The 20,971-nt window shown below is 38.8% G+C and overlaps 1 protein-coding gene across 2 annotated transcripts in view; it reads right to left on the reverse strand.

The window, feature by feature from the left end:
- The window catches only part of DOCK11 (dedicator of cytokinesis 11), a 199,089-nt gene that overhangs the window by 23,136 nt on the left and 154,982 nt on the right, over positions 1-20,971 (reverse strand). For both annotated transcript variants that reach the window (XM_084870353.1, XM_084870352.1), the window contains 4 exons: positions 20,444-20,557; positions 15,666-15,881; positions 15,520-15,577; positions 3,607-3,713 (listed from right to left, as the gene is read on the reverse strand). In XM_084870353.1, the coding sequence (XP_084726479.1) occupies positions 3,607-3,713; positions 15,520-15,577; positions 15,666-15,881; positions 20,444-20,557 (495 nt within the window). The remainder of the gene's footprint in view (positions 1-3,606; positions 3,714-15,519; positions 15,578-15,665; positions 15,882-20,443; positions 20,558-20,971) is intronic.

Consider the following 20,971-nt stretch of genomic DNA (forward strand, 5'->3'; position numbering starts at 1 on the left):
ATTAAGAGAAAAAATGCAATCAGGAATTAAAAATAGTTTTAGAATTCTGGGCAAATAAATTATGAACCATTTCAAGTCAATAAAGAATAAATACACTGTACTAATCTAGGGGAAATGGTGAACAGCATAGACTGATGAACAAGAACAGACCCAGAGATAAGGAGCCATGGGCCAGACTGTTGGACCTCAAAGGGAAGGTGGGGATAAAAGGGAGAGATCAACCAAAGGACTTATGTGCACACATATGAGCCTAACCAGTGGTCAAGGACAATAGGGAGGTGGGGGCGTGAGTGTGGGGGGTGGGGGATTGGAATGGGGGGTTGAGGACAAATATGTGATACCTTAATCAATAAAGAAATTTAAAAAAATAAAAAAATGAAATGCAAAGGATTATACTTGAAATATTTGAAATTAAAATCATTCTTAAAAATATGAAATGAACGTTGACAATAGTAAACTACATTCATTTGTTTTGTTTATGCATATAATGAAGATGTTAACTATACTTACAAATGTTAATATACTGAGAAGGATTATCTTTGAAAAGGGTAAATTGTTTGTTCCAAACTGAGGAGGTCTGAATTAAATTTTATTATTATTGGTTTAACTCGTGTATTTTAATACAGGCACTAAATCAGGAGTGAAGAACGTCCAGCCCATGGGCCATATAAGGCCCATGATATCATTTGGTCTGGCCCTGCCAAAGTATTAGGGGTGAGTTAATTAAATGTTTGACCAAATATAGCAGGCTAATTTTTAAGTTGATAATTTTATATGGCCCAAGAATGTTATAAATATCCAAATGGCCCTTGGCAGAAAATAGGTTCTCAACCCCTGCATTAAATGGATAACCATTTGTATTTTTCATTTAAATAAAGTTAGAAATCAATATCATTTATTTTTCTATTGGCTAGGGTATAAGGAAGAAGCCTTATTAAGTAAACTAAAACATAAAAGAGCACTTCCTAGAACATGATTTATCTGTATATATCAAATAAAGTATATAGATAAATTATGACTGCAAATCACAAACAAGTTGTAACAAACTGTTTACATAGAACACTGAGCGTAGTTATCTACACTAATCTACATTAATAAAAGAGAAAAATGACAATTGACCGTGCCTTCGCTATGCCCACAGCCAATCAGAGTGAGTATGCAAATTAATACAAGATGGAGGTTAATTTGCATACGGAGGCCAGAGTGTTGTGAAGCCTGCTATGAGGGGAAGTGGGGTGGCAGAGGGAGCTACTGGAGTGATGCTCCAGACAGAAGTGAGGACTTGCTGGCTCTGGGCGGCTCAAGAGCAGGGACTTGCTGGCTCTGGGTGGCCCAGGAGCTGGGATGTGCTGGCTCCCAGGTGACTTGCCGGCTCCTGGTGGGAGTGGGGTCTTGCTGGCTCCAAGGCAGCTGGGGTGGGGAGCAAGGACTTTCTGGCTCCCGGGTGGCTGGGAGTGAAGCTAGGGGCCTATTTTTGCACCAATATTGTGCAACAGGGCTCTGGTTGTCTAATAAGAAACATTACTGCTTTCCTTGAGAGTATAAAAGAGAGTCAGGCTCAAGGACATTTCTATGAATAAGCCAAAGCTGTTGTTTTGGAAAGCAAGGACAAAACTTCAGTTGTGCGGATCATTTAACTCCCCTGAACTTCCTGGAATCTTTCTGCTGCCGGCCATAACAACTGGAATTCTATGGAAAATTATGTAAGATTCAAAAAGTGAATTAATTTACCCAAAGGGTCACAGTCAGATAATGAACTGGAATTAAAATTCAAGTATTTTGATTTTGTTAGGATTAATTCAGCAAACATGTTTTAGAAACTCTTCTAGATTCTGGGCATAAAAGGAAACCTCACTCTCAAGTAAGTCAGTGATAAAGCCTGACATTTATGCAGCATTTAATGATTTATAAAGAGCCTTCAGATTTATTGTGAAGTAACCAGGGTAGTATTACTATCTTTATTTTATGGACCAGGAGACAGACCCATACAGAAACAGTAGGAAAAGCTTCCAAGCATATCATTTTAGCTTAAGTAAACTAGAGCTAATTGAGATTTGTTTGTATTATAAAGAACTACTAATAAAGTTTTTGTGAAGTGTGTCTCTATCACTTTAATCTGACTGCTTCTTGTGTTTCTTAATACAACTTAAAAATGTATTCATATGGGACTACAGTCCCTCAAATCTTCCTGCTTTTGATTTTTCTCTTTTTTTTTTCCACGTTCCCATTCTTCAATTGTGAACTTCTATATGATTTAGTCCTTAGTCCTCTGGTCTTCATTTGCAATATTATCTCCCATCCTCACTCTGCTTTGATTCTTACACAGATATGACTTCCAGATGCGGATTTCCAATCCCAATCTCTCTGCTTAGGTTCAGTTCTGAATTTCTCATGGCCTAATGTTTATTTTCATTTTGATAATCTTTTACTTCAAATTCAACACACATCAAAAACTGAATTCATAATCTTCCCTTTAAAATTATCCATCTATCATTTTTCTCTAATATCCAAACCTGAAACCTCAGAGCTACTTTGACTCTTCCCCTCCCACAGCCAGCAAGTTTTCCTCTTTGTGTCAAAGAGTTGCCTGAATTGGTCACTATCTGGTTTAGGCCAACTGTATCACATCTGGACCCTTAGGGTAGCCCCTTCTCTAGCCTTTGCCTCTAGCTCCTATCTATCTACTTCCAATACATATTACCGATGAATTATCATTTCCTCTTTTTTGCTTTGACCTTATCATGATTCGGCTCAAAAACCTTTAATAGCAATTCAATAGTCTAATGAATAAAGCCCAAATATTCAGTTTCTCAAAATTAAGACCTCAGCCACTATTTTTCTCTATACAAATCCTTGGTTTAGTCCAAAGGATCCACTTACTTGTGCCTAAAACCTGCCTTATACTTTCCCACCACTTAACTTTTGTCCCTGCTATTCTGTTATTTCACCTTTAGAGTGAACTCATTCTTCAAACCCTTCTCTAATCTAATACCTCCTCTGTTCTACCTCAATTCAAAGGCATCTCTTTCACCTTTGACTTTGCATGGAACATATTGTTTATATTATTCAAATGGCACTGTCTTGTTTTCATTCTGTGAGGTGTCTTATCTCTCAGGTAGACATTAGAGGCCAGAGATCAGACATATCTAATTATTTGATAGCTCCTATATCATCAAGTCCAGAGCTCATAAGTCAGTGCTCAGTAAATATTTGTTGACTACGTGACAACTGAATCCATTTTCTATCCATATGAAGTTTATAGTAGAAATTTTCCATTTCAAAAATATTTGTATAGATCCTCTGCTTAACTACTACCTTAAAATATTTTAATGGAAGATTCTCCAAACTATGCTGACCCTGATCTGGTTAATGTGATGGTGATTTGAGGATAATAAATGTTGCATTTATAAAACCAGACAATAGGAAGAGTTCCAGAGACAGGATTCTCCACATTCCTAACACAAACATCATTGCTCTGGGCAATCTTAATGCTTACAGTTCATCAACCCTTAGTTATCTTCCAAATTAAGTTAGTTGTAATAATTGTTAAATAAACATATATTTAAGAAGTTTATATAACTGGCAATGCAGGCCCTGGAATCTTACTTCAGTATAATGGACATCCATCATTCCAGCATCTTCTTTCATTGCTCCTTCTTCATCTATATTGGGAGTAATTTTCTTGAAGGCTGCACATCCATTAGGGAATAATTCTGTGTGAACAAAAAAAAAACAACAAAAAAAAAACACACACACACACACACACAAAAAAAAAAACAACACAGTGAAGTAAATTTATATAAGAAAGTATATTGTAAATAATAGCCTTACAGTGATTAGTTACCCTTAAAAATAAACATGGGTATTTTTTTGTGAGAATCAAAGGCATAAGTACAATTTTCAGTGACAAATTTTTTAATAAATTGTTTTTATCTACTACATATTCTACCAGTCTTTCCCCCAAAAAGTGAGCTCAACTTATTTACAACTAAGTTTCATTCTCCGACTACATACTATTTTCACTGGCTAGTACAGTGTTTCTCTAGTGAGATCTAAAAGCTGTTATAAATAATTTCATCCTGTGTTCAACTATGGTCTCACCTAAACAAGGAGGGCATGTATTTTTCAGGTAATCACTGAAAGAGTTTCTGTAACCATCCGTAGCTCCTAACTTTACTGGAAGTTTTTTGGGAAAAGTCGGTTCTTGTGGGAGTCCTAACCTAGAACTTGTAAGACAGGCAGAATAATAAAACAGATGGCGCCCAATGGAGCAGCTAAGTAGTTGAGCATCTACCTATGAACCAGGAGCTCTTGATTTGATTCCCAGTCAGGGCACACGCCTGGGTTGCAGGCTTGGTCCCCAGTGGGGGGAAGGGGGGCGTGCAGGAGACAGCTTATTGATGATTCTCTCTCATCATTGATGTTTCTATCTCTCTCTTCCTCTGTCTGATATACATAAAACATCCTATAAAATAAAGAACTAATATACTAATTAGATTGAACAGCATTTGGATGAAGCTGGGACTATGAGGGCTGGTCAAGGCAGCTGGGGCTGAGCCTCTTGCATGATTTTCGTGCATTGAGCCTCTAGAATTTTAATAAAATAAAATAAAATAAAACAAAACAGATGGAAAGTATGAAGCATTCTTAGAAAAACAGGACAGGACACAGAAGAAATAGAGACGTGGAGTTAAATATACCCATTTCTGTCACTAATTGTTTGCTTTTAGACATTTATCTCTCTAAGACTGTAAAAGGTTTCATCGCCTGTAAAACATAATTACCTTAGGATAATTAAATGAAAGTAAAGTGTTTAGAAGTATTCAAGCCCTAGTCAGTTTGACTCAGTGGATAGAGCACAGGCCTGCAGACCGAAGGGTCCTGGGTTGGATTCCCCCAGTCAAGGGCAAGTACCACAGTTGCATATTCCCCCCCTGCCAGGGCCCTGGTCAAGGTTTGCGCAGGATGCAACCAATCAATGTGTTTCTCTCACATCAATGTTTCTGTCTTTCCCTCTCTCTAAAAATCAATGGAAAAATATTCTCGTGTGAAGATTAAAAAAAGAAATAGTATTCAATGAATTGTTATTACCAAACAAAGCTGCCAAAAATATACTAGCTTTCCCAAAATAGAATAAAATAATTGCTGCCAGCTGGTATAGTAAATGACTCTGCAGCTGGATCCCTGGGAAGTAGGAAGAGAGTTCAAGCTGAGAACAGGTGCTGTAGAATCGTGGGCCAAATTGTCACCGTCAGGCAGGAGTTCAGGTACAGAAGACTACATGATTGCCCTACAGATTCTAGACAGAGGAAGATATCCAACAACTGCTGTTGTTGCTATTTTTACCCTATCTAAGTAGGTAATTTTAGAGTTAAGAAAAATTCAGCCTCCTTATGACAGAATCTGCTAGTCAGTGAAAAGTAGCTGGTCACAAAGGGAACAAACTCCTATTGCAATCTATTCTACAATCTAGATTGCAATCTAGAAAAACCTATTCTACAATCTAAGTGGTGCTTAGAAATAATAACTACCCAAAGCTAAATATCTGGTAAGCATCCCAGGTGAGAGAGGTTGGATAAGGAAGAAGGAATGTTTAAGAAAGCCAAATCACATGTTGCGATTTCTCAGAATTCTTGTGGGAAAAAGTCATGTAACAGGGCTTGGAGTTTGCCAACTCTTCTTGTCTAAATGAAAGCTAATAAGACATACATATATTATCTTCTGATAAGATGCTTAATACAACGTGGGCTATCAAGTAAGAACCACACTGTTATTAGAGAGACGGAATTCTGGCGAGGGAAGATGGAGTTACTTTAAAGTACTTTGTCAAGAATGGAGAAACACATAGGGGATGGTCAGTGAATTTCTGTTAAGGCAGAAAGCGTGTCAGAAATAATGACATTTACTGGACTTTAAAACTGTTTCTGTTTAAGCACATTAGCTAATAAAAACCACTGAAGAAATAGCGTGACATATTTCTTTTGAGAGTGTGACACACTTCATTTCTGAAGATAAGCATGCCTAAAATGGTCTTTTATGGACTTCTCTTCAAAATACTGACCACAACAAGATACAGAACCCACACCAGAATGTAAATCAATTCATTTCCTTCTTGACAGTCTTTCCATGAAAAGAAAAACAAAATCTGGTGAGCTAAACATTGTGCTCAGTGACACAGTTGATTTCCATTCAGGACAACATTCCTCCCTATTGTGGACAGTAACAAACAGGTCTTAGACCGGCAGCTGGTCAGCAGGGCACTCAGAATAGTCCTGCAGTAAAAACGTCTCAAATTTAGGAGAAAGCCTTCCACTTGATCACCTCTATGAAATTAAGAGCCAGGCAGTAAGGAACAGGGCCCCAAAATTTGAGTGAAACCACCTCCCGTGGAGGTTTGGGCAGTGGGAGAAGGGGCAGCAGCCAGGCAGCCCAGGTTCCAGAAGGTTGTCGGCACTCGCCTGCCCCTGAAGCCATAATGCCAAGAGAACGGTCAGTTCCACCAAGGGGACAGTGAACGAGCCCAGGAGGAGGTGGGCAAGCTTGTCAGCTAAATCTGCTCCTGCAAAAGTATAAACAAACAAAAAAAAGTACAAACAAAAGGGGGAGAGCAAAGGAAAAACAGGCCAAAGTGGCCAACCAGGAACCTAAAGATCTGCAGAAAATGGAGAAACTAAAACTGAGGGGAGTCCAGCCTTGGATGTAGCAGAAGAGAAAGAAGCCAGGTATGATTAATATCCTGTACCATGTCTCATCAGTGGTCCTGCCTCCCTTGTATAATCCAGAGGAATATTTTTATCAACCATTTTGGAAACGCAATGTTTGTAATAGCTCTAGAAACATTTTTAAGGAGGGAATTCCACCTCATCCTATTTTTTAAGTCTAATTTTAGCTTCTTTTGCTGGATTTTTTTTGGGGGGAAGGGACAACCAGAAAATAGTGAGATATTGAATATGGGAGAAGCTTTGATTATCTTGGGTGTCAGCTTAACATTCCATAGATGGGGTAGTTTTTATATCCTATGATATAAAAGCATCCTAAATGGCAATATGGAGTTAGTCATGCATTTAATATGTCTTGAACATATTAAATTACTTCTATTCTTGTGTTTTTGGTATAACTGTTTCCTAAAGAAAACCATTCCTTGATCTTGGCCTCTCCCTTTCAGGATTTTGTGCATCTGTGACAATTTCGACATAGTAGTTCCAGTTTTCCTAGTAACTTTGTTAATGTGCTGTGAAAGATTGAAGATTTGATTATCTAGAGCATATGATATTAAATTGTGAACTAGTGGGACTTCGATGTAACAGCATATCAACATTTGAAGATATTGGTACTTGATACTCTATTAAGGGAAATTGCAAACTGCACATTTTAAGCTGGAAAGCTGCTGAAATAACTGTTTAGAAAAGAATCACAACCACATAACTTTTTAGATTTTGGTTACGAAAGTTAAGAATTGTGTACAAACTGAAATGTCTATTACTTATCCTCAAAACACCTGATAAGATCTCAATTATGAAAGAAAAAAAATGTAAGTGAAGAGATACAGAATGTAGTCTTTACAAAGAAAAGGGGTCAGTCCTAAAGGCCTCAGGCTGCTAGTCTGTGGCTGGGGGGAAATTCCTGTCTGCTCTGAGGAGATTATTACTTTAAGTGATTCCCAAATCTAGGGATTTTCATCATTTCCTTCTTCAGTGATGTATATAATGCTGTGATTTAGGGGAGGACAAAATGCCCGAGATCAGATGAGGTCAAAGCATCTTGGGAGAGTGCCTTTTAGAAGGAGGGTAATTCGGTGTCTTCTCAGAAACAGGTCACCATCTACTTTTGGAGGTTGTGTCTACATCATCTGGTATAAAGACTTCTAGCATGATTTTCAACTTCAGAGTCTACTGTTTTTGCTTAAATGTGTTATGTGGTCCCTATGCCTGATGATATCTCTACCTAGAGGAGACTATATCTCCTTTTCACTTACATTATCAACACCCACATAACTATCCAAGGATATGAGGGCCCTTTTGTTTGTTACCATCTTAAAAATACTTGGGGGGAAATTCTGATTCCCCTTAGTTCCAGAAAGATTTTCAGATGAAACAAGTTACTAAATCTAGAAGTGACCAGTGTATATATCACAAGAGAAGGAGGCATGTATTGGAGGGATCTCACAAAGCCCTACGTAGCATTATATAAAGTGGTTTTGGAGAGTTTATTGGTATTTCTGGTATGTGACCTGGATTCCTGACCTTACCCTTTATAAACAGCTGTCACTTCTGTATTTCTGACTGCTATCCAAGGGAAAACAAGATGCAAACTGTCCAACCCTTGATAAAATAAGACCCCTAGTCAGAAGAAAGGTAAGACATAAAAGTCCTGAAGGGAGGGCCAAAAAGGAAAAAAATCTGTGATTTATAAGGCACTGGGGAATAAAAAGCTTTGTAGAATCTAAACTTCTAGATCCTGAGTATAAAACCTTGGGAAAGGGATCAACATTACCCTATAAGGAATGAAAATAACAGACTATCTGGGAAAGAAAATTCATTTTCTAGGGTTTATGGGGGAGCCCTACAGGCCTAAAGCTTTGCTGAATCTTGGGTGCTATCTGGCGGTGGAAGAATGCAGAAATTTGACTCTGGAATTCCCTGGGAGAAAACAGCTGTGCCCTCACTCAGAAAGAGATACATAAAGTCTGACCTCCAGAGAGTGAGATTTAAAACATTTTGAGGTTTTCAGACAAAACAGAAGTAAAGACATTTGGGTCTGTTATTTTATATTTTTGGGATGGGAATAACACCCAGTATAACCACCTCAAGGTTGATAATCCTTAAGGTCTGTCTAATAGAAAGAACTAATGCTCTGGCTGTAGAAAAGATGTTTGAGGCTGGGGGTGGGGCCGGGAGGACTGTAAGCCCCCCCTTTCCCCTTTCAGTTCAGTGTCTAAAACATGAGAAAAAGGATCTGTAGATACCTCTGGGGAGCAAGGGCCGAAGTCCTTGCTTGTATAGGCAACCTCCCAACCAGACAAACTGTTTTTTCTTAATTCTATATAGGGAGAACTTGTCTCCAATGCGACAGCTGGTCACTAGTATTTCATTCCATCTTGATTTAAACAATGCTTCATGCCCTAGCTGGTTTGGCTCAATGGACAGAGCCTCGGCCTGTTAACTGAAGGGTCCTGGATTCGATTCTCCTCACGGGCACATGCCTGGTTGTGGGCTCGAGGCAGGTGATCAATGATTCTCTCTCATCATTGATGTTTCTCTCTCTCTCTCTCCAGTCCTCTCTAAAATCAATAGAAATATATTTTTAAAATTTTAAAATAAACAATGCTTCATAATGACTTCAAGAGAAATGGCGTACGACTTTGAAAAAACAAACTTTTTTGGCAATTAGTATGACAGAGATTTATAATACAGCTAACTCTCCTTCCCTTTTGTATTCATTATCAAAGGACACTTAATGATAGAAAAAGAAAGGGCTCCAGAATTACTCAATTATTTTTGTTAAATAAGTTTGTCTTAAAAGTATAAATAATTTTTTTTTCAGTTCTGCACTCAAATATACTTTCATTTATTCTGTGAATATCCAGGTCTTGCCTAGATCATGGCATTCTCTGACTGGATGACAAGTTAGATGCAGTTTTTAACTTGTTTTATTTTTCTAAATTTCTTTATTGATTAAGATATCACATATGTGTCCTCATCCCCCATAAATTAGTAGTCTGCTTTAACACAACTATCATAATTTAGTCAGATAATTAACAAAAGAAGGTGCTTTAAATCATATGAATGATTGGATCTAAGGGGGAAAAGTCTGAGGATTTTCCCACTGCCACCATATTAGAATAAGGTTTTCTAGTTGTAGCAAGTAGCGTAGTCCAGATTTAAAAATAGACAGCACCTATAAATAAACATGTAAACTTTTCCTAAATTTAACATTATTTCTATTTAAAATGAAAAACATTTTTTCCTACTCAGACAGGGCTCTTTGGTTTCTATGAAGTATAACTTCTAAAAAAAAAAAAAAAAACCTTGAAGGTATTATAAAATAATAAATAAATAGTTAAAAGCACTATTTCCACTTGTTGAAACATGTCATAGTGTTTGGTGTTCAGGCAAGCTGCCTCATGCTAACATCCAAAAAAACCACAGCAATATGTATATTCTATATTAGTTGCTATTTTACCTCCTATTGTTATATTTCTAAAGCTTAAGGATTAAGAATGGAGATAAAAAGTTCTTGAATTTTGTTTCATTTTAGGGCCTTTGCACTTTTGAAAAACAACTCTAGGAAAACATTTAATATATTTAACTATTTAAATATCTAAAGAATATAGTTTTATACTTAGCAGACAAAAACTTATTTCACATGTCTACTAATTAAAAAGATGAGATAATATAAACCTAATTTCTCTGAAAGATACACTTAAAATTTATTCAGAACTGTGTTTAGGATTCTCATATCTGTTAGCTTATTTGGAATTGCAGGTGTTCAGTTTCAATATTTATTTTTACTGTAATTTCACATATGCACCAAAAGGAGAAAACTAGAGTATAGCAATTGCAAGCAAATGTATTGTTCAAAAAATTTTTTCAGTATCAAAGCTCTAGGTGTTGGCTCAGTGGATAGAGTGTCGACCTGCAGACTGAAGGGTCCTGGGTTCGATCCAGTCAAGGGCATGGAACTTGGTTGCCTTATGTGTTTCTCTCACATTGATATTTAAACCTGTCTTTCCATCTCTCTAAAAATCAACGGAAAAATATCCTCGAGTGAGAAATGAAAAAAAATTCCAATATCAAAGAGCAAGTGTTAACTTAAAATATAACTAAAATGAATCTACATTTTAATAATGATACTAAATTTGGAAAGACTCCTTTTAGAAAAAAATTCTCCACATGCGTAGTATTAATAAAGGCAATCAGACTCTGAGCCTTATATGTGAAATGAAAGATACATAATTCTGGCAGAAATTCTTTAATTAAAAGCAAAACAAAACAAAACATGATTGTATTCTCATAGCCAAAACCAGAGTGATATGACTCCCACAGGATGGTTTCATTTTTATCTAGATTACTCATTCAACTGCCTTAAAAGAAGTAGGTTGGCCATTATGATAGTAAGAGATTTTTTTGCAATATCCATTGCCAGTTATTTTTTAATATATATAACACTGTATAAGTTTAAAGTACATGTGTTCATTTGATACACACACATACTGAAAAATTAATACAGTAATGCTAATCAGAACACATAATTACATTTTTTTTTGGCAGGGGAACATTTAAGTTCTACTCTTAGCAACTTTCAAGTATATATTGTTAACTATAATCACTATGCCATATATTAGGTCTCCAGAACTTATTCATCTTGTAAGTAGTAAGTCTATACCCTTTGAATAACATCAATTAAAGCCAAACTTGTATAAAAACAATTGTACTGTTTTAATAGAAGTTTAGCTTTTTTAGATTCCACATATCAGTGAGATCATATAGTATTTGTCTTTTGCTGTCTGACTTAATATAATGCCCTTGGGAGTCCATCTTTGTTGTCACAAATTACAGAATTTCTTTCTTTTTTTGTGGCTTAATAATATTCTGTTGTATATTCTGTTGCCACATCTTTATCCATTCACACAGATCCTTTTCACATGTTTTCATATTACTAATTAGCATCCTTTTATTTTAGCTTGAGGAACTTCTTTTGGCATTTCCTGTAAGGCAGGTCTAATGGTGATGAATTCCTTCAGCTTTTGTTTGCCTAAGGAAAGTATTTGTCCTTCATTTCTGGACAGCTTTGCTGGATAGAATATTCTTGGTTGGCAGTTTTTTCTTCTTTTAGCACTTTAAATATATCATCCCACTCTCTCCTAACTAAGGTTTCTGCTGAGAAATCCAGTGATAGCCTTATGGGGGTTCCCTTGTAAGTTATGTGGATGAAAAGGGGGCCACATAGTGAACCTGACAAGCTCAGGGGAGGTCTGTGTGACAGCCCTACAAAATCAGAGACCTCAAGTAACCATAAAAGATAATCTGAAATTTAAACTTTTAAAACTAAAAGCAGTTTACAGCAGGTAATCATGTCCTAGGCTAGAATCTTCCTTAACAAAAGTGAATCTTGACCTTAACTGAGCCTGAGCCTGACTGTTGTCTTTTGCATCTGTGATAACAGGCCTTTGGAGTGTCAAGGTAATGTCTAGATAAAACATTTCAGACACACCACCACCAGAGCAGAGACCATAAATCCCCTTATTATTATTGTTATCATGTTATTTTTTCACTGTTATCTATCCTATAACCAATTAAGTAAAATAAGTTTATGTCTGTTATTTTACTTTTTATCCATGCCCAGAGGTCTCCCACCCCACTGCTTTGCTTTCTTCAGCCTCCCTAATCTGTCACCAATGGATTTCACTTCCTCCTCCTCCTCTTTTGATTGTAATATATAATAAGGTACAAAACTGTCATTTTTGGGGAGCATTTTCCCAATCCACTGATGTTTGGCTTCCCAGAAATTATCATTCGTTTGGCTAAAAAGTCTCATACAAATTTTAACAGGATTGGGTGTTTATTTTTTTAAAAAAATATATATATACTGTTTTTTTTACAGAGAGGAAGGGAGAGATATAGAGAGTTATAAACATTGGTTAGCTGCCTCCTGCACAGCCCCCACTAGAAATGTGCCCGCAACCAAGATACATGCCCTTGACTGGAATTGAACCTGGGACCCTTCAATCTACAGGCCAATGCTCTATCTACTGAACCAAACTTGCTAGGGCAAGGATTGAGTGTTTCTTATGTTGACACTTTCTCCATTATTTTCTTTCCTCTGACTGGATAATTTTAAAGGTCCTTCCCTTTAATTCACATAGTATTCCTTCTGTTTGATCCTGCTGGTAATGCTCTCTATTTCATTTTTCACTTCATTGTATTCTTCAGCTCAAGAGTTTGTTTGGTTCTTTTTTAATGATTTCTAGCTCTTGTTTAACTTCATTTTGTTCACATATCTTTTTCCTGATTTCATTGAATTTTCTTTCTATTTTATTGTAACTCAATGTGATTCCTTAAACAGCTATTTTGAATTCTTTATTAGGTATATTACAGATCTCCAAGTTTTTGAGTTTGATTACTGGAAGGTTATTGGTAATGTCATGTTTCCTTAATTTTTCCTGCTCCTGTAAGTCTTGCATTGCTGTCTTCACATTTGAAGTAGCACTCACTTCCAACTGTCTTTACTAACTGACTTTGGGAAATGCTTTCCATCTGCCTTGCTAGGGATTCTGAGGCTTGCACATATTTTTTTATGGATACATCTTCTCCATACTTCTTGTTCTCTCTTGTGGCAGAATTTGTAAGCTTGTATGCCTTCTCTCCATTATACAACACACTGATCCAGGTGCTAACAGCCTCCATTTGTGTTTTCCCAAGAGTGGTGATAAAGTTCAAGTTTGTGGTCTCTCCCTGGCCTACAGATTCTGGCCTACTTATTGCTTGTTCTCACTAGCTATCTGCTAAAGCTTGCTCTTGTTGCCATCAGGAGCATGCATAACCAGTTGGCTATAGAATCGGAGAGGTGTGGTTGAGGCACACGGAACACTGGGGCGTGCTTATGGGCCAGTTGGAGGGAACCACAGACTAAATGTCCCTAGCAACTTATAGGTGAGTTTCTTGATCTAGTATATGACCTGTGTCTCTTTAATGCCTTCTGAGAGTCCTATATACCACTTTTACAGCTTCTTCCTGCCCCCACCCCAAGTCATGAAGCTCACAACTCAGCACTCTGGATGAGGCAAAAGAGCAATGAGCCTATTTGCAGCATCCTGTACATCTGGGGAAGCCAGGTGGCCATTCTCATGCTCTCTTTTCCCATGAAAGAAATCACAGGCAAGAAGTCTCTCTTGGCATTGAGCTGTGTCACCTTGGGGAAGGGGTGACACAAGTAAAGTAAAACTTTACCCTCTCCAATGCATTTAAACGTGTGTGCCTGTGTGTGTGCATGTGTGTGTGTGTGTGTGTGTGTGTGTGTGTGTGTACTCTAGTGGCATCCTGGAATTTCTCCACTGTACTCCTTCATTTCCACCAAGGCTCTCTTGTCTATGGATATTATCTAAGACTAGAGGCCTGGTGAACGAAATTCGTGCACAGCAGGGGGTCCCTCAGCCCAACCTGCACTCTCTCCAAACTGAGACCCTTCTGGGGATGTCCGACTGCCTCTCACAATCTGGGACCACTGGCTCATAACTGCTCACCTGCCTGCTTGCCCCTAACCACTCTGCCTCCCTGCATGATAGCCCCTAACTGCTCCCCTGCTGGCCTGATTGCCCCTAGCCACCTCTGCCTCACCCCACACCCGGGACCCAGGATTCCCTCCTCTGGCCAGTCACACACATCTGGGACCTGGGCTTGCCTCCCTCTGGCCTGCCAAAGGGTTAGGACCTGGGCTGGCTTTGCCCAGCTGGCTGCAGCTGCAGGGGATTGTGGGTGGGCGGCTTCCCTGGGCTACACTGTGGAGTGGGTGGCTTGTCCCTCTCCTGGGCTGCAGCCCAGCTGCTGGCACTTGGGACTGCAGGGCATGCAGCTTGTCCCTCTCTTGGTCAGGGCTGCAGGTGCAGGCGCAGCCGCTGGTGCCTGGGACCTCAGGGCGGGCCACAGCCCCAGTTGCTGGTGCCATGGACCATGGGGAGGACAGCTTGTCCCTCTTGTAGGCCACAGCCTGGCTGGTCCCCATTCCTCTCTCACAAGCTCATTTGCGCCTGGCTGGTCCCCATTCCTCTCTCCCCAGTGTTATGTCTGAGCTGTTACAGCATGACGGTGTGATGACCATTTGCATATTAGCTCTTTATTTTATGGGATTATATAGGATAGTATTCTCCAGGGGCTCCTAGACTGAAGCTGGGAAGGGCTGGAGCCAGTGCATGAGCCATTGCAGGATCCACAACCAGGACTGATATCTGTCTGCCTATTACCTAACGCAGAGGTTAGTAACTTTCCTCCCAGGAACTAACTTCCACAGCTCCCACAAAGGCAATTTTGTCTATGAATGGATGCCAAATTGTTGTTGTGGGGAGGGGAGCAAACAAGGGACGTTTTATTTGGCCATCTTGATGCTGTGCTGACTACTCTTTAATACCAAGGTACTGTTGCACTAAAGCGACTGTGGAGATTAAATCTATGGGCAGTTGTTGGTGAACTTGAGGCAGACGAAGGGAAAATAAGTGATTGGTATTATCCAGAGCTTCTCATGAGCCTTAAGAAGAATTTAATCTGTGGCAGACTTCCAGGAAGACAGTGTTGGAAAATAAACATTGAATATCAGGCTATTTAACTCTGAATGAAAGCAGAAGGCAAAATGAACAATCCAGTTTTGTTTTTTTAAGGAACAACTTCTGTTAAACATTGGATGAGGCTAAAGGTGAACATATTTTTCAGAGCTCAATTATATCACATTCACAGTTGTAAGCTACAAGGATAAAAACTACTGCACTAACTGAAATTCTCCCCATCTTTAATAACAGAAATATCTTACTTTTTCGATGAAGAAACTCTGCAACCAAGGCTGCTACATGGACATAACACATTGCTGCCTGAAAAAGGATGACAAAGAAAGAGCTGTTAGAATGTGCTCCAGGGATTTTGCAAGACTGTGTTTAGAACAAAGCCTTAAGTAGTTACCTCTGAAAAATCTCCATTTTTTACATGAATCTTGGCCATGCTATCAAGCCAAGTTTTCCTGAGCTCTGGGGTGCTTGCATAGGACTTGGCTAAGCTATACTGGAGATCAATTAGCATTTCAGGGTCTTTCTCATGTTCCTTCATTTGAGCAGTGGCCATAAGAACAGTACGAATTCTCTTGGTCAAATCTTTGACTTCTGTGGGAAAAGCAGTTGCCTAATTTAAAAACAAAAAACACATGTTTATTAATATTATTGATGTGCTCTAAGTTTCAGCATTCAATCCTAGGAATAACATACAATTTTTTAAAAATTGATTTTAGAGAAAGGAGAAGGGAGAGGGAGAGGGAAGGAGAAGGGAAAGGGAAGGGGGGGAAACATTGATGTGAGAGTGAAACATCGATCCATTGCCCCCTGCACACATCCTAACCAGGGATCAAACACACAACGTGGATATGTGCCCTGACTGAGAATTGAACCCACAACGTTTTGGTGCACTGGATGATGCTTCAACCAACTGAGCCATACCACCTGGGGCAACATACAATTTTTTAATCCTTGTTACAGTTCTGGGTATTTGGTTCTTGGCATGGGACATGTCTAAAGAACTTTAAATTAATTCTTTTTAATATATCCAATTAGCTCAGGCTTTAAAGGTTCCAAACTTGATGGCAGTATATTAACAATATCTAAAAGCATGGACACTGGAGCCATACTACCAAGCCTTGAACCCCAGCTCCTCCACTGAATTCTATAGCCATAAGAGTAATCTATAGTCACCTTATTATGTAATTTTAGTTACAACAGTAACTAAAAATATTTTTTTTGTTTTCTTGTTCTCCCTTATTTTATTTTTTCATCATCATTTATCACTTCTATGCCCATTTCCATCTCCACCAACCCCCTTCCCCTGCAATCATCATGCTGTTATCCACGTCCATGAGTTCTCTCTATTTTTTTCTTTTTGTTCAATCCCTCCACAACCACCCCTAACACCTCCACACACACCAGAGTTGTCTGCCTGCTCTCTATGAGTCTGTCTTTATTTTGCTTGGTAGGACAATAACTAAAAATTGACAGTTAAAATATAATAATTCATATTAGGCAGTGGTCTAGGCATTCTTACAACAATCCTGTGAGTTAAGGACTATCATAATTCACTTAACCAACAGAAACCTGAGGCACACAGCAGTTAAGTATCTTGGCTAAAAACTTACAGTTGGTAAGTGGCAGAGACAAGATTGACACCCAGGTAGTTTGGCTCCAGAGCTAGTGACCTTAGCCACTCTTCCATACTGACAAGCATACCCACCCTATCCACCAACTACACATATATACACTAAGGGGAACACCATACTACAAAGTGCCCACTTATAAAATTAGAGCTTATGAATCACAGAACACTCTTGAGTTTAAAGAGATAATTAACCTCTCTCAAAGTGTTACCTTGGTACCCCAAAACCAGTAAGTTAGTTTCCTCTTTCTTATGGCCATTAAAATAGTCCTATCACTTTGTCTTAACCCCACTGGAGTAATCACAATTATCTGTATGATTAAAGATTTAGGGAGGGGTTAGGGAGTTTTTCAATGTGAATATAACCCAAAGTGGAGGAAATAGTTTTTAAAAGTGCCTTCTTTATCCTTTTAAAGTAATACCCATGTTTCCCCCAAAATAAGACATCCCCTGAAAATAAGACCTAGCGCAACTTTGGGAGAAAAAATTAATATAAGACACTGTCTTATTTTCGGGGAAACAGGGTACTTCTATACACAAAGTACCTTCTTATGTATTAAGATTCCATTTATGGGGGCAAGGCATTCCTTGCTGTAACAAAATTTATTGGCAGTGACTGGCCAATAAACTATCAATAAGTGACTGACTAATAAAACTAAGTCATTTAAGAAATCAGTCAATGCAAAATATTTCCTATCAAGAAAGCCAAAACAGACCCCCATGACTGTGAAAAAGTTGCTCTTCTAACTTTTATATAATATGGAATTAAGGATCCTAAGTGACAGAGGCTGTTTTTGTATTCATGGGATTAGTTGAAATATATACTTATATCCTGGGGAACCAGCAGAACTGGGTGGAAAGCAAACTTTCCCAGCCTGACAGTGTTTTGTTTTGTTTTTCCTTTTCTTCAGTCTAAGCAATGTTCCTGTGGGAATGTTTTTTTGCTACATAGATCTACATGTCCCAAACATCAAAGACACTGACTGTGAGCTTTATTTTTTTCAGATTTTAAACAATATTGTCCAATTATGTTGGAAGATGACCTTTCCCAAGAATGGAGATGATTCCTCTGGGAGAAAAATTTCTTTATTGGCAAAAGATTCCTCTTCCCTTGTACACATATAGCACTAAAGATCAGAACTTGCTTTCTGTACAACAAATGAATTTTGACAATGGTATAGGTTTTAAGCATATAGGTAAGAAAGAAGAATGTAGTTCAGGGTCTTTGGGAGTGCCAATAAGTATCTATGGCAAACCTGACAAACTAATCCAAAATAATATATTCACCTTTATGCTCATAGCAGCATTATTTACAACAGCCAAGATTTGGAAGCAGCCCAAGTGGCCATCAGTAGATGAGTGGATAAAAAAGCAGTGGTTCTTTTACACAATGGAATACTATTCAGTCATAAAAAAGAAGGAAAACTTACCTTTTACAACAACGTGGATGGTCCTGGAGAGTATTATGCTAAGTGAAATAAGCCATCAGACAAATACAAGTCCATATGATTTCACTTATGTGAGAAATCTAATGAATAAAATAGACTAACACTATGAGACAGACTCATAGATACAGAGAACAGACTGACAGCTGTCAGAGGGGAGAGGTTTAGGGGCTGAGTGAGAAGGGTGAAGGAATTAAACAAAGAAAAAAAAGGAAAGACTCATGTACATAGACAACATTACGGTGACTGCTAGAGGAAAGGGGGCTGTGGAAGAGGTAGAAGATGGAAAGGGGAGATAAATGGTGATGGAAAGAGACTTGACTTGGGGTAATAAACACACAATACAATAAACAGATGATATGTTGTAAAATTATATACCTGAAACCTGTATAATTTTATTAACCAATATCACCCCAATAAATTCAATTAAAAAAAGGAAAAAATTGTCTATGGCAAGCCACAATCAGTTAACAGATGATTCTTAAAACTAATCCTATCTAATAAAGAGGGAATATAGTAATTGATCCTCACATCATCACAAAGATGGTGATGCACACAGCCAATAAGGAGGGAATATGCTAATTGACTGCCCCACCCTTAAAGATGGTGGTGCCCACAGCCAATGAAGAAAATATGTTAATTGACTGCCCCACCTTCAAACATGGCAATGCCCACAGCCACAAGATGGTGATGCCCAGTCCCCTCAGCCCTGCTGGGGTGGCAGGCGCATGGCAAGGCCAGGCCTGCCCCTGCCTCTGGAGTTCCCCAGTCCCCTCAGACCCCCAGCTGCACAGGGCCAGCCCAAGTTGAGTGTAAGTCTCAGATGTCAGCTACCCAGGACTGGCCTGAGGCACAGGCAAGACTTGGATGGTGGCTGCCCAGCTGCCTAGGGCCACCTGAGGCTCAGGAACCCAGGGATGGCTGAGGCTTGTGCTGCCAGCAGTGGCAGCAGCAGAGGTGTGATGGGGCGTCACCTTACCCTGATCACCAGGTCACTTCCTGCCCCTGAGGATTTCCGGACTGTGAGAGGGGGCAGGCCAGACTGAGGGAACCCCCCCTCCAGTGCATGAATTTTCATGCACATGGCCTCTAGTCAGATAATAAATCCCTTCTGTGCAGGTTCTCATCTGTTGGCAATGGATCAGATCATCTGTTGGCAATGGATCCTTTCCTATAAGGAGCTGTTAACTGTTCTAAGAAGTGAGGTTTTGTGAAATTTCAAACTCAGTGCTTAATTAATCAATATGGTAAATAGTTAATGACTGTTAAGAAAGGATCCATTTATATTCAGAGTAAGTTTAAAAATAATGACCAGAAAAATATTCAAATCTTACTAGCCATCACCATTTATACTGCATGCACAGTATAGTCAATCGTCCATTTATTCAACTAACATTGATTATCTGCTATGTACCAGGCAGTTTTATAGGTGCTAGAGATACAATGGGGTACAAGACAAAGCCTGGAATAATGAAGCTTACATTCTCTACCTCTATTAAAAAAAAATACTTTTATTGATTTCAGAGAGGAAAGGAGAGGGAGAGAGAGATAGAAGCATTAATGATGAGAGAGAATCATTAACTGGCTGCCTCCTGCATGCCCCCTACTGGGGACTGAGCCTGCAACTTAGGCATGTGCCCTTGACCAGAACCAAACCTGGGACCCTTCAGCCCACAGGCCGATAATCTATCCAGTGAGCCCAAATGGCTAGGACTATACACTATTTTACTGAAAGTCATGAACCTGCCCTAGCCAGTTTGCTCACCGGTTAAAGTTTTGGCCCAACTGAAGGGTCACAGGTTCATTCTGATCAAGGGCACATGCCTCTGTTGCAGGCTCAATCATAGGCCCTAGTCAGGGCATGAGAAGGAGACAACCAATCTATGTGTCTCTCTCACATAGGTGTTTCTCTCTCTGTCTCTCCCCCTCCCTTTCAGTCTTTCTGAAAAATCAATGGAAAAAATATCCTCAGGTGATGATTAACAACAACAACAACAACAACAAAGTAAATCATGGACCCAATAACAGTTTAACTCTAGGAGAGTAAACTTTTCTAACAGTGAAGGTGCTTCTAATTTATTACTTGAAGTGAGAACATACCTTCATAGGTCTGTCACTGTTAGCAAAATTATTGATAATGAATAAAGACTCCTGAAATCTTGATCCTCCGCTTAGTGCTACATCAGCTATCAGCTGACTTACAGCAATTATTATCTGTGGGAAAGAACAAACATTGTTTTTCAATTGTCTTTGAACAAATGCTATTTACTTTCATCATTGTATAAGCCCATAAGCACGCATATGAAATGTTTCTTTTAGAGATTCTACACAGTTCCACCATAATCTACTTTCTTCAGACATGAGGAATTTAAATTATTTTATGGAAATATATTGGGACTTTTCTTGATTAGATGTGAAAATTTTTTCTAAGCTCATGGTACAGATAGATCCAAAACTGTTTCATAATAGTGAACTGAAAGAACGGTGAGTCAAGTCTCCATTTTGAACAAGCTTGCTAGGTAGGTAGCAGCTATGGCCAAGTTGGGAATAAATGACATTTTCTTCTATGATTTCTCATTCCTTTTCATTGGTCTATTTTAGTGTCTTGAACTTCCAACTCCAGCACCT

This window comes from Pipistrellus hanaki (assembly GCF_964339955.1).
Source record: "Pipistrellus hanaki genome assembly, chromosome: X".
Classification (NCBI taxonomy): domain Eukaryota; kingdom Metazoa; phylum Chordata; class Mammalia; order Chiroptera; family Vespertilionidae; genus Pipistrellus; species Pipistrellus hanaki.